The 17,849-nt window shown below is 40.4% G+C and overlaps 2 protein-coding genes across 6 annotated transcripts in view; both read right to left on the reverse strand.

Moving 5' to 3' along the window:
• Positions 1-246: 246 nt before the first annotated feature.
• On the reverse strand, positions 247-9,754 carry LOC118225029 (leukocyte elastase inhibitor-like). 2 transcript variants are annotated; one of them, XM_035413007.1, is made up of 8 exons: positions 9,555-9,754; positions 7,140-7,317; positions 6,723-6,815; positions 5,824-5,964; positions 5,016-5,133; positions 2,527-2,669; positions 1,165-1,332; positions 247-985 (listed from the first exon to the last, which is right to left on the reverse strand). In XM_035413007.1, the coding sequence occupies exons 2-8, from the start codon at positions 7,305-7,307 to the stop codon at positions 578-580; spliced, it is 1,239 nt and encodes a 412-aa protein (XP_035268898.1). In that variant the 5' UTR covers positions 7,308-7,317; positions 9,555-9,754; the 3' UTR covers positions 247-577. The 2 variants fall into 2 exon arrangements, with proteins under 2 accessions (XP_035268898.1, XP_035268899.1); XM_035413008.1 differs by lacking the exon at positions 9,555-9,754 and adding an exon at positions 8,636-8,680.
• Positions 9,755-13,915: 4,161 nt separating this feature from the next.
• The window catches only part of LOC118226345 (zinc finger CCHC domain-containing protein 2-like), a 38,832-nt gene continuing 34,898 nt past the window's right edge, over positions 13,916-17,849 (reverse strand). For 3 of the 4 annotated variants that reach the window (XM_035415900.1, XM_035415897.1, XM_035415898.1), the window contains exon 15: positions 13,916-17,580. In XM_035415900.1, the coding sequence (XP_035271791.1) occupies positions 16,184-17,580 (1,397 nt within the window). In that variant the 3' untranslated portion in view covers positions 13,916-16,183. The remainder of the gene's footprint in view (positions 17,581-17,849) is intronic. The other variant, XM_035415899.1, reaches the window with a different exon arrangement.

Below are 17,849 nucleotides of genomic sequence, written 5' to 3' on the forward strand. Positions count from 1 at the left end.
ATAAAAGTGAAAAATCTTGAGGTGACTATATGATAGCTCATCCTGCTAAAATACTGGATTTCTGTGAATCAAATGGCACATAAATAGTCATATTTCTAGCCAGATAAAGAAAGTTTTGAATGATTGTCATGCTGAAGTAATCAATTTGGGTTGATTGGCCAGCAGAAGGCTGCTTGTCGCAGTTGTACAAGAAAAGTACTCTGATGCAATGATTGAGCAGCTAAGTTAATGAAGCAACCTACACAGTAAACTTTTACCCACTTTTATTTTCACAAATGAGACATGATATTGGTTATTGCATGTCATTTTGAGTGGCTCAGTGAGTAAAATATAATGGACACGCATGAAATAATCTTTGGTATTAAGCCAGATTTAAAATTAAAATGAAATACAAATGATAAGAATACAACGCACTGCAGCAGTGTTGTCCAAACTCTGAGAATCAGATAAAAATGAAACATGATTTAGTCAATTGCATTCTTTTTGCATTTAAAAGAAATAGCATTGGAGAGCAATTTTTATTTTATTATTATTTTTTTGACTCCAGTTTATAACTGGAATCTGACTTCTTCAGACTTCAAGGGGAGCAGAAACGGCCATAGAAGAGGATGCTCTGAGTGGGGTTGTGTCTGATGAAGAACAGGAAGGGATGGTCTGCGATGAACAAAATTGGCGGTGGCCTGGCACTTGTCAACTCGAAGACGACAGCAGTGGCAGCAGCGGCCTCTGTGCCCTCCTCGTCCACCTCCACAAAGGACTTGTGCACCACTTTGGACACCACCAGTTCACTGCTAGAAGATATTCCAGAGAAGTTGCTTCTGGATACATCAAAGGCATCCTGCATGCCCATACTTATCAGAATTTCTTTCAGGTCATAGGTCTCTTCCATCCTGAACTTGGGCAAAGCCACCATTAGCTGATTATAATCCATCTTGTCAGGCTGTGTCCACTCGATGAGCTTCTCGTATGTGAGCTCCCTTTCCAACTGTAGAAGAAAATAAGCCATTGGTCCAATTGTGATTGCAAGACTCTGAGAGGCTAGGCAACTCTTTCCCATATATTATCACATATTCTTATACTATGTTTAAAACCACTGGGTATTGCCTAGATTGTCTTGTAGGTATCATTATAAATTAAGTTGTTATACACCAAATTCAGTCTTACCCTCTCAAGCCCTGTAGATTTATCCTCAATCTCTTGGGGCAGAATAATGAGCATGCTCAGCTCTTTACCAAGGTAAGGCATCTCCAGAATCCGACAATTGACCTCTGGAATGAACACCAAGCCAAATGCAGATGTCTGGTGCATCATTTGCACTGGCTTACTTTCATTCTGAAAAATTCAAGATGATCCATGAGCTTTCAGATGGACTTTTCAATCATTGCACAATATCAAAGCAGTGATATATTGTATATGTGATGTGACATTGCAGAAAGATGTCATGAATAAGTGTGTACACTGCAGGGAAATACGTCATGTTTAAATGTATACCTTGTAATAACTTTCTTTCACTTAGAAACTTACTATTGTAACGTAGCATAACATAACATAATATTATGATGAGATCAGGCCATTCAGCCCAACCATGCTTGCCATTTTCCTACAACTAAAGTGTACAGAGTGCTCGCTTTACCTACAAACTAGATATCTAGTACCGTATCAAGCATGGCCTTGGGAATTCCCAGAGTTTCTGCCAGTACCACTTGATCTGGCAAGCTATTTCACACACTGTCTATTCTCTGTGTGAAAAAATACTTCCTAACGATAAAAGGATGAAATTGATTCTGTGATCTTGATTTTGTGAAAGTTACAAACATATCCACAGCAACAGGCCTGGATAGTATTTCCACCAGGTTTCTTAAGGATGCAGCAGAACTTACTGTTCCGTCTGTGACTCACATTTTTATTTTATGTATAAAACATGGGAAATTCCCTTCTGAATTAAAGGTAGCTAGAATCATTCCTCTCTTTAAGAAAGGAAGCAAGTTAGGTCATGGGAATTACAGGCCAGTCTTAATTTTAAGTATTTTATCTAAGATCATGAAGAAGATAGTGTATGACCAGATTGACAGTTATTTATCCTCCCATAATTTGCTTTTTGAGTTTCAGTCAGGATTCAGGAAATCCCACTCAACAGATTCATGTCTTCTTTATCTTACAGATCATATAAAAAATAGATACAGACAGATTTTGTGGAATGGTCTTGTTAGACTTGCAACAGGCTTTTGATGCAGTTGATCACAGTATCCTCTTGATGAAATTGAAAGCTTTGGGTTTTAAAGGGGCTGCTCTAAATTTGGTGAGGTCATATGTTAAAGGCAGAAAACAGATGGTGGATGTAAATGGAGTACTGTCCGAACTCAAGCCCTTATTCTTTGGAGTGCCTCAAGGGAGCATTCTTGGTCCACTTTTCTTTCTATTATATGTAAATGATAATGAAGCTGCTTGTTCTTTGTACCTCTTTCAGTCATTAATTATTTTGTAATCAAACAGTAATCTGGAAATGGAGTAAGCAAGAGCTGTTACCTTATTCAGTTTGAACTGCACTTCATTTGTGTCTGCCTCTTTGAATTTGCTGTCCCAGTCACTCTTAAAATAGATAGCATTCACCAACACCAGTCTAGTCATGTCGTTAACAGTCCCTTTCGACAGCAAGTTCTTGATTTTCTCTGCAAGAAAACATAATTCAGTGGAGATATACTTCTCCCATCTATACATCTTGTAAGATATACAGCTACGGATAAAATGCATTATATTTTGAATAATGCAGATCAGGGTTTGAAAAAGAAAAGGGAAATGAAGATGAAAACCATTTTTACAGGAACAAAACAGAAACAAAATCAACATTAATGTTCATAAGCAAAAACGTTAAGTGAAAATTTAGGTAACCTTTAATAATGTTATTGTTTAGTTTCATGCAATTTAACAAATGCTAGCCTACATTTACACTGGCCCAGCTGCCAAAATAAATGACTATTTTTAAAAGAGATTACAGACTCTTTGAATTAAAGTGTCAAAATGGCAATCTACAGTACTGGTAGAAAAGTAGTCCTTATTAAATTTGAAAATCTGCACAATCGCCAATGCCGCCAAATTATGGGCTTCATCTTTCAGAGAGGTTTTGACCAATTGCAGATGTGAAATGTTGATAATTGTGGATTATGGGGATTTTGAATTTCAAGGCGGAATTGTTGCAGTTTAACTGAGGATGAAACTATTATAGCAGTAATAATATAGTCAGGTAATATATAGGCTAGTCAGTTTGCTCTCTTCCTTGGCTTGCCAGCAATAAATGCAGGTAGATGAGTTGGCTAAAATTATCATTTTAATGTTACTTTGTTACCAACCTACATAACCTATAACTGTTTTATCTACGAGTGGCAATGTCCACCCGACTGAGCCGTTCGTTGGCACACCACAAATATTAATGAATGATCAAGCTGTATTCTCACTGTTTCTGGTGTAAGTGCAAAAACGATGTCTCTGCAAAACCAGCGTCCATCTGTCACGGGTTTAGGTGTCGTTTGGACGAATCGACTCTTTATTGGACAAAAGGATATCACATGATTGTGTACTTCGGAACATTGTTTTGTGCATGCATACATACCAGGCCCCCAGTGTTCAAAATGAGTTCTGAAACTTGTCCCTATCCAGTGGCTGGCTGTGGTATTGCAGCTGGTGCCCGAAAAGCAACATTGCCTTGGGTTTACATTACAAAGTACATCCTTGCACTGGCAATATATATATATATTTAGGGTTAGATATATATATATTTATATATATATATTAGGGTTCTGATGTATATTTTAGCCATCCCAATTACTGCCCTTGGTTTAGATTTTTTTTTACTCCAAAGACTAAAGCTAAAACTAGCTGAATTATTGCGTCTTTGCTGCATGCCATGCGAGTGGGCATGCACCAGTTCATGCATGTTTTGGTTACACGCATGAAGTTGAGTAGTGTGAGTCGATGACCCTGAACGTGTGGAACATGCACAAATGCAACATTCAACACCTACAATGCAAAATGCAGAACATAAAGAACACAAAAAAGCCATCAGTTGCCAAATATCTGGAAAAGCTGAAAAATGTCTAAATCACGGAAGCTTCTATGTGTGATCATCTAAGTGAAATACATTTGGTGTGAGAGTATCTATTCAAATAAGCATCAATTAAATATAATGTTTGTAATATTACACAACATTATTTACTTGTTAAACCATGTCTAAAGACATTTTAGTCTTAGTCATGGATTGTCACGGTTCTGTGTGTCTGTGTCTGTTTTTCCTTGTTGGGCCGATGGCGGCACTTCAGTTTTGTTTCAGTTCGTTCTCCCTCCCTGTGTTAATTGTATTATTGGTTTTAATTATTGTTCTCACCTGTCTTGTTATTTAATCATCGTCCCCACCTGCCTCTCGTTATCCCTTCCCTCTCGTTTGATTATGTATTGAGTTCGCCTGTGTCTTCTCTATTTAAGTTCTTTGTCCCTTTGACTCGGGTGCTGGTTCCTTGTGTTTGTTTCCGACTTGTGTGTTTCCGAAAACGTTTCATTTATGTTTCTGACTTTGTTTCTGTCTGGGGTTCTATATGTCTTTCTGCCTTTTGTGTATATGCCTGTGTGTTCCGCCTGCCTGTATTCTGCCTGCCTGTGTTCTGTTCTGTGTTCTTTTTTAGTTCTTAAGAATTTTTGAGTTTGTTGTTTTGCCCACCGTGGCCTTTTCTGTTCCCTGCTTGTGTTTGCCCTTTTTGTAGTATAGTCTTTTATTTCCCTTTACCTCTTGAGTTCCTGTGTTATTTTTCCACTTCGCGTCTGGGTGCTACCTTCCCGTACGTGACTTGGATCATACAATGCCTGATTGTTCTGCAAAGCCTACACATTCATTACCACACACCAAACATGAGGTAAAACTATGTAAACTGATAACAGCCAGCAGCCTTCCTCTTTTTTTTAATTCAGAGGAACACACAGGACAGACTACCTTCTGCACCTGCACATGGGTCTGCAACTGCAATTACCTTGAGTCTGCTTCTCCACCCAGCTGTTAATGTTCACTCTGGCATTCTCTGCATTTGATTTGAAGTCAACAGTCTCCAGTTCTGCCCGATAGAACTCCTTGGTGCCCATAAGGTATTTCTACAGATTCACAATGACAGTGAATGTTTAACTGTTTCCTGTGTTCAAGCCTGGCTTTCATTTAAAAATGATTAATCTTTCCAAAAGATGAAATATAATCTGACAAGGAATGTTTGGGAGGAAAATGTATTCATTTGTATCTGTTTTACCAGAAAACTAATCAAAAGAAATCAAAATGACATTTATATATAGTCATATATCATTACACAGTTATATTGGCTAAACAGGGAAATTGACAGCAGGGATTAAAAGCACTTGTACACTATATCATGAATCATGTGTTTATAATCAGCATGTCAAGTTTAAGGTCTTTTTGTAGATTGTTCCAACTGTACACTGCAGTGTAAGAGTCCAGGAACTTAAAAGAAAGTACCACATCACTGGAATGCAGGGGATATGTAGGTAATGCCCCTGTTTGTTTTTTTAGTTTCCAGAGCTCAATAACAATTTTTTACGCAAGTTCTCTAAATTTATATTTTCTATTATTCTTAGTTTTGATAGAATTATTATGGTTGATTTTAATATCCATGCAAATAATACTGCAAATTCATTTGCCTCTGAATTTTTAAGAATCGTTGAATCCTTTAATTTTACCCAGCATATTGGTTCCCACACATGACGGTGATCAATGCATACTTTCCCTTACAAGTATTTACATGTATTGGCTAGTCATTGAACAAAAAGCATTACCTTCTCAAACTCAAAAGACTGATCCCCATACAGGCGATTTGCCAGGCTCAGTGCATACTGGGTGCCCTCTTTGTTCAGTTCAGACATCAGTTTCCTGAATCCAGCATGAATGTTACCATCAGCACTCTGGGAGTGGAAAGACTGGATACAGACAAACACTTTCAGACACTGCAAAATAGTCTCCTTACAGAAATACAAGTAAGGAACAAAAGTGCTTCAATTTCTTCTGATGGAATTCAAATCCAACTGAAATGTAGCTTCCCACAACCCCATTAGCACTTTCTATTATAACCGAAAAATTTAATTTTATAGAAGCCTTAGCATGGTAAAAATCTGTCTTAAGTTTTTCTTGTCATGAAACACTTATTTGTTTCTCTGAAGCAGTTTATTTTAAGTTACTTTTTTGCTTGACAAGTGTAAGGACACGTATCTATTAGATCAAGAAGCAGACCGCAATTTTGGTGCACCCTGTGACATTGGCTCAGGAAAATACAGCCCTTTTTAATTCAAAATATAAGACAAATATATTTGTGAAGATTTAATTTTTTGTAGTGAAGACTCTTAATGTGATATCCTGGGTCTTTATTCAAATATAACAAGCCAAAGAACAGAAAGAAAGACAGAATAATAAAACGGAAAGAGGCCATTTACTAAATTAAAAAAGATAAGTGTCAGAGTTTTGTCTGTTTTTGTCTGTTATACCATTATATTTAGATTTACATTTAAAGACATTTTTCTAATGTATTTAAATATTCAGTACAAAATACACAAAAAATATGAGTGCAGTTAAGGGTAAAGACAAGCTCTTTAGCAAATTGGTAAAGCAAAAGACCAAGATACCTCAACCATAGCTCACCACCCCGATGTTAAGACAACTGATAGGTGTCCCATATTATTACCTCCAACATATCTCTTTGAAGCTGAGGCTTTTGTACTTGCTGTTGCAGTCCAAGGTTAACTTCAGGTTTCTTTTCTTTATTAAAGCCAAGCACCTACAAGATCATCAACATTTTTAACATTGTAATGACACTGAATTATAAGCAGAGACATCCTTTTTTCTTGAAAATCAAATGACAGTGTGGCTATTGTCCTGTATACATCATATGAAGCCTTGTGTCCATGGAGGCTCCACAGATATGTTATAACAATGTGGCTGGAGCATATTCTTTGGGGGAAAAAAAAACTTGAACATTTGAGATAAAGAGCAAGATTCCTGGATATTTAGTAGCCATCCTTGTGCATGCCCCAAGTATAGAGGTCATCTACACACGGGTGTTGGGACGTCTGAGAGTGGCACTGTGTCCGGGTGAACTCACCTTGGACATCTGGGTAGCTGTGTTCCCCCGGGCGCCCATGTACACCATGGCCAGTGCAGAGGAGATGCTCAGTGGTGAGTAGAAGATGTTGTCCGCTTTCTTAATCGTACTTATCTTCTTAAACAGGTCCAGGGAGAAGTTGGTGTTTGCAGCAATCAGTGACTCCATTGTTGGTTTCCTGGGAGGCACATATTTCAGAATAAAATACATAATTCAATAGGAGCAACATATCATTTTGCGGCAGTAGGATAATATATAAGGCGCTGGAAAACTATAGCTTCACACGCACACTTTACACATACGTTTGCTCTTAACTTAACTCTAAACATTTATATTTATGCCATACCTTTACCAAAAATTGGGATTTCCAGACACAGTTCAGACAGGTAAACTATAATGAGGTAATCCCTCATATAAGCGCCACTTTTCATGAATAGCAATTGCCAGGCACATTCAAACATATGTACTGTACAGTGCCCAAACAATGTTTGTTTATGGTAGTGCATACTTCATTAAGTTATTAAATACAAATTTTAAAAGTTATACAAATAAAAGTTATTTTAACACTAGGTATAGCATTTGATGCCTGTAGGATTAGATAACTTTGATTTTGAAAAAAAAATAAATGATTTTGCATACTGAAAACTTCCAAAAAAAACAAAACAACAAATAACCTGTTGATTTTAAATAGATTGATTTTAATATAAATATTACGACAGTCATATATTAGCCCCAATTTTAGACCTTTAGCATATGTATTAAAACAAAATAAATCACACCAAATAACTCATTGTCTCATTACGCTTGATGAGGCTACTGTTATTGTGTCCATTCTCAGCCGTCTTATTTTTATTCAGGATTTGAGTCCATTTAAGTAATCCATTTCACTTAATTAACGCAAATAAATTGTGCCTGTCATAAGCGGACCCATGCATTATATGGAGGGGGTGTTGGATTGTTAGTTTGGGTTCATGTGAAGCCTGTGCTCTCCTTATTGTGTAGTTAGCCTTTTTGTAATGCTAAAAAAAAAAAAAAAAAACGCATTTACGGCAGAGTTGGAATAATTAGGATGCTGACCGTATTTCGGTTAGAAATGCAGTAGTGTCATAGGATTGGCTCCAAGGAGCGCTGGAGCGGAGGACAGGGCGTGTGTAAAAAACATTTAAATAAATAAATAAATAAATAAATACTGTGATGAATGGAGTTTGCTTTTTTTTTTTACTCAAGAAGTTTAGCTCACTTTAAAAAAAAATGGAAAAAGCCTACTTTGGAGTCCCAATTAATACCAATAACTGAATTAAATACTATTACTAAAATAAATTGTCATTGCCATAAAGTTCAATCACTTCTCTTGTTTTCCTTCAAATGAAAACCAGTGAATTCCCCCAGAATAAACAGTGAAAAAATAAATGAAGAATAGTTTCCTTTTCAGTCCACAGAAAACAAAACAATAATCAATATTCAACTCGTCTCATATGATATATTCTATATATTACCAGTAGCCTAGTGTCTATTGGAGGCTGTCCATGGTTTAGTCAAATTCCATTCTCCAAGATCCGAGGACTAGTAAACTCTAGCTAAGGAGTGAGTTACAGTAGCGACATTTCTTCTAATTTGTATTTTTACTATCGATCTAAAACATATTACTAAGGAAAATACTTTTAGCCACAATCCCTCACAACTAGCTGCTGGACCAGTGTAGTATCTTTGTTTCATCTTTGTTTCTTCGGTAAACAATATCTGTGAACTGCAACCTCGTCCAATTCAAAAGAAAATCCGGATTAAAAAAATAAATAAATAAATAATGGGTGTGGCTCAATACGCTACATCAAAGCCTCTAACCCCCCTGCCAACGCTTACCCCTCACGAAAAACTACTGCAGCTGCTGCAAAGTTATATGTCTGCAATTAGTTCAGTTGACGTTCAATGTAGTTAAAATGCAGTACAAAAGTTCATGCACTTGAAGTCGCGAAACTGCACTGTAACTTCTGTAATTCTACAAAAAAAAAACCAAGTGTGTCAAAAATACTGCTTTATGCTGTAGTAACACCGCAATAAAAACAGTCATTACAGGCATTTAGCAGACGCTCTTATCCAGAGCGACTTGCACAACTTTTTACATAATATTTTACATAGCATCCATTTATACAGCTGGATACTGAAGCAATGCAGGTTAAGTACCTTGCTCCGGGGTACAACGGCAGTGTCCTACCCGGGAATCTAACCTGAAACCTTTAGGTTATGAGACCAGTTCCTTACCCGTTATATGACACCTTTTTTGTAAGTAACATAGAAAATCATTCTAAGCCTAGATTTTATAGTCATCGATTATTTTCTAGCTAGCTGATTATTAATCGCTATTGTGCAATGTCTGCCAAATATTTCTAAAGTCGACGCCAGTGGTTGAATACTCACTTAATTTTCTGATCGTATCTTCCTATGTCTATTTTCTTATCTTACTTGACTGTCAAATACCAGACAGTCAATCAGAGAAGTTCTGCTTCACATAAATAGTGAACCTAGTGACCTACTTCTCAGCCAGGCACTCCCACATACAGGACGTTCAGTACAATATGTCCACAGAACTATACACACAAATCAGTCTATCGAGTTTATCCTGTTAAGCTTCTAGTTTTATGTTGCTTCGAACTGTGCCTCCATATGATAAAGTATATGGTCGCTGTCCTAACGTGTTCTGTGTAATGTATGATAAGAGTGGGAAAATAACGAACGGTTTTCGTATTTGGCTCAATTCCAAAACCTCAAGATTAGCTGGGCCATCGCCTTCAACTTCATTATCATCATTTGAGGGATAGTTGGTGTCTCCCTAGAGGACAACAAATAACATAATACATTACAAAATACTCATAAAATGTAACTAAGAATGTAGACAGAGCTTCATATAGATTAAGAGCTTTTAAAAGGGTTGGGACTGCATGAGACGGCTTACTTTCATAATGGATGAATTTCACACAAAAATAAAGAAGTACCTCAGGATTAGACAGGCTGTCACCTTCAGTTTTGCAACCATCATTACATTACATTACATTACATTACATTACATTACAGGCATTTGGCAGACGCTCTTATCCAGAGCGACATACAACAAAGTGTATAACCATAACCAGGAACAAGTATGACGAAACCCCTAGAGAGAAGTACCGGTCCAAGTGCAGGGAACAACCGCATAGTTCAACTTGGACCCTGAAGGTTAAACTGATTAACATTAACACAACGAGAACGGCAACAACGCAATCTATGGAAAAAATCTTCATTTTCATTTAAGGGATAGTGAGTGTCTTCCTAGGTGACACCATTAAATGAATTACGCAAAATATGTATTTTTAAATCAATATTTCGTGTCAAATTATTGATTGATTTCTTCCCCGCGTAATAAGCGGATTAATCCACAACATGGTGGTCATCCATCCATCCATTATTTATACCCGCTTATCCTGAGCAGGGTCGCGGGGGGTGCTGGAGCCTATCCCAGCGTGCATTGGGTGAGAGGCAGGAATACACCTGGACAGGCTGCCGATCTATCGCAGGGCACACACACCATTTGCTCACACATCATACCTGTGGGCAATTTTGAGTCTCCAATTAGCCTTACCTGCATGTCTTTGGGTTGTGGGAGGAAACTGGAGTACTGTGAGGCGACAGTGCTACCCATTGCACCACCGTGTCGCCCCTAACAAGGTGGTCAGCTATAGGGAAATAGTGAACTTTGTGGAGGCAGCCTTTGCTTCCTTGCCGGTCTTTTTCCGATAGCTGACGACCTCATCATGGATTATCCCTTACAAATTTAGCCTACATTTGCAATATTAATTTAGACTATTCCATTGTCAAACACTATGCTGAGACGGGACATTGTTCTTCCCAATAAACAGTACAAGAACTTCTTACATTATGCTAGTTATTGGCTATTTCCCACGCGCCTTGTGGGCATACAGGGAATGTAACATTAATTTTGACTTGAGTACAATGGGGCAACGGAGCCCACAGTTCATAGTACTGCTCCCTATGTATTAGTACAACAGAAAATAAAATTCAGAAGTGCACACAAACCAGTTTGTTTTATTTTATATTTATCTTCTCCATTAATTGGTGGCTTTGTATTGTTATAGGTGACAACTGAACATGGTGTGCTTGTCATAAAAAAATGGCAATGAGATGTTAGCACACCCAGCCTTCCAGGCTTGTGTGTGCCTTGATTAGCATTGTGTTCAACCAGCGAGAGTTGGCCACACACTAGCTAACAGGGCGTAAGGGGAGTGCCAAGGAGAACAGAAGAAGCCGGATCTCAGTGAAGAACAGCTAAAGGCAATATTTGGTTAGTGCACTGCATTTTTAATGCAGGCAAACTCACACTCATATGTACATACATACACACATATATATACCCACACCCATGCATGAACAGACACTCATTCACACACACACATGCACACACAGACACATTAATAGGGTTACTAGTAGTAGACTGCTGTAATGAACAGTGCTGCAAATGTTCTCTTGTTCTCTCGCAAACACATACACATAGACGTTATCACTGGTAGACAGTTGCAATGAAGTGTTGTAAATGTTCACACAAACAGCAAATTGTCACTGGTAGACTGCTGTAATGAACACTGTTATAAACGTTCTCTCTACTTCACATCTCTCTCTCTTTCACACACACACACACACACACACACAGTGAGCAACTCCACAATTCATACATCCACTCACCCACAGGCCTCCATGGCTCAAATAGTGGCCCTTACACCCCCACCTCTTTTTTACGTTTTTGTAAGGAGTTAGTTATTGTTGGTTTAAGATGTCCTTGTAATGTGCTACGGAGAAAAAAAACACAACTTCAACTTGTTGCGCACTGCTTCTTTTAATGTCTTCACTGGACAGCCTTCAAATTTTGACAGGGCATAATATTAAATAAATAAGTTAAAATAAATTTGTTTTAGCTCTAAATATTATGCCCTGTCAAAATTTGAAGGCTGTCCAGTGAAGACATTAAAAGAAGCAGTGCTGCAACAAGTTGAACAATGAAGGCAAGCTCTTCAGATCCATAAAAATTCTGTATTGGATGACTATTACATCATAAAGGCAATAGATTGAAAATTTTGACTATTTTATTTGAATACATTCATTTGAATTTATGTGCATTTCATTTACTTTTTTGGCATTTTGCTTTTGTACTTTAAGAAGGAATAATTCAATTTAATTCAATGTGAAAATGTATTCTAAAAATAAATGTTAATTTATACAATGATAAAAATAAATTGATTTCTACACCTTTCTAGTCACTAACACTAGTTTGCAATTTCACAATTAGATGGTGATGCTGATAGGCAAATAAGTTAAACTGTAGCAGAATTCAGTGTAATGTTTAGTTTTCTGAAGCAGGTACAAAATATTAAATAGGGAACTGATTTAATAAGTTTGTATAATACAACTAAGGAATAGGTATAACTTTTTGACAGTTTTGGAGTGTTAAATCGTCTTTTTCAGGAACATACCAGATGTAGCAGAATGACTAGTTTGATCCCAGGTTTCACTTCACTGAGCCCACTCCAAGTATTGTTGAACTAAGCCAGGGGTGCACAGATTCATCATAGAGGAAATAAAGACATTGTTCAGTATAGAAATATTGTCCTCTGCATCAGATAACAATAATGAATGGACAAATGAAAAAAATAAATTTTAGTTCATAATCAGACCTTTAATTTCATATTTTTAAAATGGGGAATATGAATGTATTGTCCCTCCTTTTGTTATTAGTTATGTGTAACTTCATCAACCTGTAAAAAGGCTGTTCTCTCCCAGATTGTGATTCATTGTATTGCCTCTCAAAGCACATCCCAGAAGTTAGCGTTATGCTAAATTTTGGTACAAAGTTGTCAAGCAATTTCAGCCTATGTGAGGAGGTGGGACAACAATTGAACCTGGAGGTACTCTTTAAAGTGTGAACCAGTTGTTTTCTTTTTGTTTACTGTCAATTTGTCCAACAGATTGAGAGATTTTCCACTCCTTTGCCAAATAATATAACCCCTGTTGATGATACCCAGCCTTTCAGACTGGGTCAGTAAACACTATTCATGATTTTCAATAATTTCTTCAGTTTTTTTACACATAGGGCCACTGTAGTGTAGGTTTGTGTAGTTTCCATTATAAATAACATCCGTGCAATGTAATGTTCTTGTTATCTTTATGTGGTGTTCCAGGCACACTAAATTTTCTAAAATATGAACACCAAATATGTTACATAAAGATGCAAGCATGTCAGATGCCTGCAATATATTATATTGTACGACGGTCAGACTGGCTGCCCAGCAATTCCAGGCTTACAGCACACCTATTTGCAAAACCTTTCGCCTGGCAAAACGGGTTCAAAAGCGGACAAAATACTTGTAAAATGTAAATGGGGGCAATACAAATTTCAAAATTAAACTTTTATCTTGAACACTGGTACAGCAGTGTCCTTGCATACAGGCATGCTCAACCAAAGCTGATGAACGGCAATCAGCTCAGGTACTGCCCATTTACTTCAGCAGACCAGTTAGAAAAGCAGTCTCCTGGGCCTTGGGGGGGTGGACCTTATGGAAGGCTTCCACCCTTGGGGTGCTCTTAAAACCTCTGCCTCATTCCAGAGACAATTATTCAGATTTTAGAAGACAAACTGGGCTTTTCCTCGTCTCACCGCACGGTGGCTCTCTCTGACAGCATGCCACCGAAGAAAACCCTGGTGTAATATTGTAGATGGTGAAGAGATGGTGAAGTCGTTGTTGTTTTGTATTTATTGCTGTTAATTCCAGAAAAACAAATCAACAATTTGCATAAAATCCAAATTCTTTCTAGAAATATATTTGACCTTTCCAGTAGATAACATTTAGATATCAAAGAATACAGTAAACATACAATGGAAGGTAAGAATATACCTCCCGTATATACAGTACAGTTTTTTAAACCTTAAAAGTTCAACAAATACAACTGGCAGGTTCATATGTACAACAGGCATTAAGGACCACATCGTTTTCCACCTACTCAATTTACTCAACGTTTTAATGTTTGTGGTCCACAGAAGTGTTTCCCCTTGTTTTATAGTTTTTTTTTGTTGTTTTTAAATAATTTTTTAAATCATGTTTTATATTTACCAAAATAAATTCCATGTTATCCCAGTTTTTGATATACACCAATACAAAGATCTCCCCACTTTTTTTCAATACAAGCAGAAATGATTCGTACTACCTCAGCAGTTGAAAGCTCTTAGAAATAGATTAAAACCACCCTTCAACATTTAAACTTAAAGCAACTCAAATCAAAACCATTTATCCAGCAAGCACAGGACCGAGGAAAGGGCTTGGAAAGATCGCAAACCCTGCCATCTCCGAAAGAACAATAAACAAACATCTTATTCACGTTCAGATTTCTGTTCTAATTTGGCTGTTTGTCATGCACTGTCTGCGTGTGTTTCCACGTGTTTGCACATGTACATATGTACAAAAAACACACATAATGCAGTCAAATAGCACTGCTGCATAAAACAAAGAAAAAATTTTCTCCATGAAGGTTTCTAGCATCATGGCTAGTACAGGCAGGTCAAAATGCTTATAGACTGAGATCTACCTCAAGGAGCTACTGAATGCCTTCTGCTAATCCCTTGGCATGTCGCACAGGGTGTCAACTCCACTGACTGCGAGGTAAGCAGTGGCTCAAATTGGCACCTGGTGGCCAAAACCTGCAGTGCATCGTTTCCCAAAGAATACTGATTAAACAGCAGTCGAACAGAATGTCAATGTGGCAATAACATCCAGCTCTGTGAATTCTGCCTCAGTGCACTTAAGGACTTCAGAACTCCTGCCTGCTATAGTGCATGTTGCGTAAAATAAAAATAAAACACAGCAGCGTTTAGCTTAATGACACAACACAATGATTAATAACTTCGTCTTCACGCATTTCACATTATATCAAGTGGCAAATGCTTTTGAATGAACCTTTTTCAAAATAGAAAGATACTGCCAAATTCCATAAATTTATGAAATCAAAATAATACATTGTACATTCAAAGCACTGCGTCAGAAAACAAAACAATCCCAGCATTAAACATTTTAAATGCATTTTGTTTGCATTTATTTTCCTTTGCTGTATGACACAAAAATAGAAACCAAAATAAGGAAGCATAAATATGCTATAGTGTCAAAAAGGCATCGGAGAGTCTATAATAAATCCCATTTGAATCCCCTTTATATCTAGGATAAAATAATTACCTAGCTTCCATACTCTTAAGAGACATGGTGTTTTTGTTCCTTTTTCTTTGACATTTTAAGAAATAAGTTAGTAAACATGAGGCGGTGTCTCTCGCCAGTGTTCAGTGCAAAATACCAGAGGCCACTGCAAAACATCTCAGTGGAGACGAGACAGATTCTCCCTTACCTACCGACTCGGGAAGCGTCAGGCACAATTATTCAGGTCTGCCAGACCCTCAAGCATGTTTTAAAAGGTAAAACAAATAATAACGAAATAACAGCGAAACAAGGAAGCGCAAAAAAAAGCCCTCTGAAAATGCAAAGGTCTCCGGAAACGTTATCGATTTGCAGAGCGAGAGAACGCTGCAGTGGTCTTCTGTCCCTTCAGTCAGCATTGTCAAGTGCTTCAGAAGAGTGTTGGGGAACGAACTTCAGCCGAAAGCCACCTGAAAGACACACAGAGGAGGGCATCACTGCACGCGTCACAGGAGGAGACAAGGAAAAGAAAAGAAATAAAACAACACTACAATTCCCAGCTTGCCCCTGCTCAGAGAGCTTTTCCATTTCAACTTGGCTGGGAGACATTTTGTTCAGGTCATTTTTTTTTTTTTTCTGTGTGCTTTTCTCTGAAACCCTGCCATACAGATGGGACAGTCCAGAGCAGGTTCCTGAAAGCTTACAACCAGGTGTCTTGTCTTTTTTTATTTTTTTTTAAACCAAATCCTGCAAGGGAAGAGGTACAAAAGTGTCCGTTTGCTTCCCCAGCCGGTCGTCTTTCTCTAAGTGACTGACGGTCAGATTTCACTTTTGGGGTAGCTGCTGGGGCAGTGGGGGTCCTCTCCACCCCCGCCCCCGGGCCGCGGCTGTATTACCTTTCTGTGCTGCGTCAAAGGATGGCTGTTTGCAGTCCAGGGCGAAGTGCCCACTGACCCCACAGTTGTAGCAGGACATGTTGCTGTTCTTCTTCATGCCCAGGGCCATGCTGCTGCTGCTGCTGCCGGGCATCATGCTGACCGACGGGTACACGGGCTGGTAGAAGCGGTTGAAGGCCGCCATCTGCGGCAGCCCGTAGCCCGTCTGGGTGCCCAGCACGTGGTCCGAGTGCGAGTGCAGCAGCGGCGGCGGCGGCGCGCTGGCATAGGGGGAGGGGCCGTGCGAGAAGAAGGGCAGCTGGGTGGCGCCGTTGCTCTGGTGCGCCTGATTGAGGTAGCTGCTGCTGCACAGCGACGTTAGGTGGAAGATGGGCGGGACGCTGATCACCTGGCGAGGCATGTGGGGCGGGAAGAAGTAATTGGGGGCGTGGCCGCTCCCGCAGCTGCCGCGGCAACCGCAGGTCCCGCAGCCCATCTGCTGCGATGGGGTTGGCTGCTGCTGCTGCTGCGGCTGCTGGGAGGCCCCCCCGGCGCTGCCGCAGCTGGTGCTGTTGATGTAGGAGGTGCTGTCACTCTGCGCCGTGCTGTGGGTGAGGGCGGGGCTCGGGCTAGGGGCGGGGCCCGGGGTGTGGGTGGGCACCACTGGCGGAACCATGGCCTGCACTTGACTGGCAGCTGGCCCACCCAGGGCCCCCACAGAGGGAATGACGGTGGTGGGGACCGACAGGCTGTAGGAGGGGCGCAGCCCGGAGGGGAGGGGCAGCCCCGGGGCCTTGGGGTGAGTTTCGGCGAGGGGCAGGGACGGGGGCAGGCCGGAGCTGATGACAGGCTCGGCGGGGGGATAGGCGGGCTGCAGCGGGGACGGGTAGGCGGGGCCGGGCGGGGGGAAGCTGATGGCGCCCACGGGGGGCTGCAGCGCGGCGGTGACGCAGCTCTCCGAGCCGGGCGGCGGCGCGGCGGTCCTGAAGCGCTGGACGAGGGGCTGCTGGGGGCCCAGCAGCGGGGCGCCGAAGGCGGGCAGCAGCGGGCTGGGGTCCGGCGCCGGCTTCTCCGCGTCCCCGCCCGCCGCCGAGCCTCCCGCCGCCTTGCCGTCCGCCCCCTCCGGCCCCGCCGTCCCGTTCTGGACCGGGTACGGCACCGGGTGCAGGAAGGCCAGCTGGGGGACCTTGGGGGCGCTCAGGGAGCTCTCCAGCCTGGAGCGCACCTCCTTCAGCGGGACGGGGACCAGGGGGCGCACCGTGGCGACGGCAGCCCCGCCCACGCCTTTGCAGGGGAGGAAGCCGCCCGTTTTCCCCTTGCTGGAGTCGTCCGAATGGCTGTCTGTGTCTGCGTGGTAAGAGCAGGGACGCAGGGTCAGTGCTGCAGAACGGCACCTCTACACATTAAAACTCTACAGACGGAATCCATTTTCCTGTGCTGTGACTTCAGACCAGAGTTTACAAAGGCCGAGAGGCTTTCAAGAACTAAAAAACAATATTTGACAAACAAAAGAAGCAGCATCTACGAACAAACGGGAGCTATTCTCCTTGGTAAAAAATACATCATCATCATCGTTACGTGCGTGCGTGCGTGCGTGCACTGTCGAGCGTGGAGAG

This window comes from Anguilla anguilla, chromosome 4 (assembly GCF_013347855.1).
Source record: "Anguilla anguilla isolate fAngAng1 chromosome 4, fAngAng1.pri, whole genome shotgun sequence".
NCBI lineage: Eukaryota > Metazoa > Chordata > Actinopteri > Anguilliformes > Anguillidae > Anguilla > Anguilla anguilla.

Excerpts from the sequence above, each read along its gene's own strand:
- LOC118225029 (XM_035413007.1), bottom strand. The coding sequence starts at position 7,307 with ATGGAGTCACTGATTGCTGCAAACACCAACTTCTCCCTGGACCTGTTT. Across the intron at positions 6,816-7,139 it reads CAGCTACCCAGATGTCCAAG|GTGCTTGGCTTTAATAAAGA; the intron begins GTGAGTTCACCC and ends ATGATCTTGTAG. Across the intron at positions 1,333-2,526 it reads TGCAGTTCAAACTGAATAAG|AATGAAAGTAAGCCAGTGCA; the intron begins GTAACAGCTCTT and ends TGAATTTTTCAG.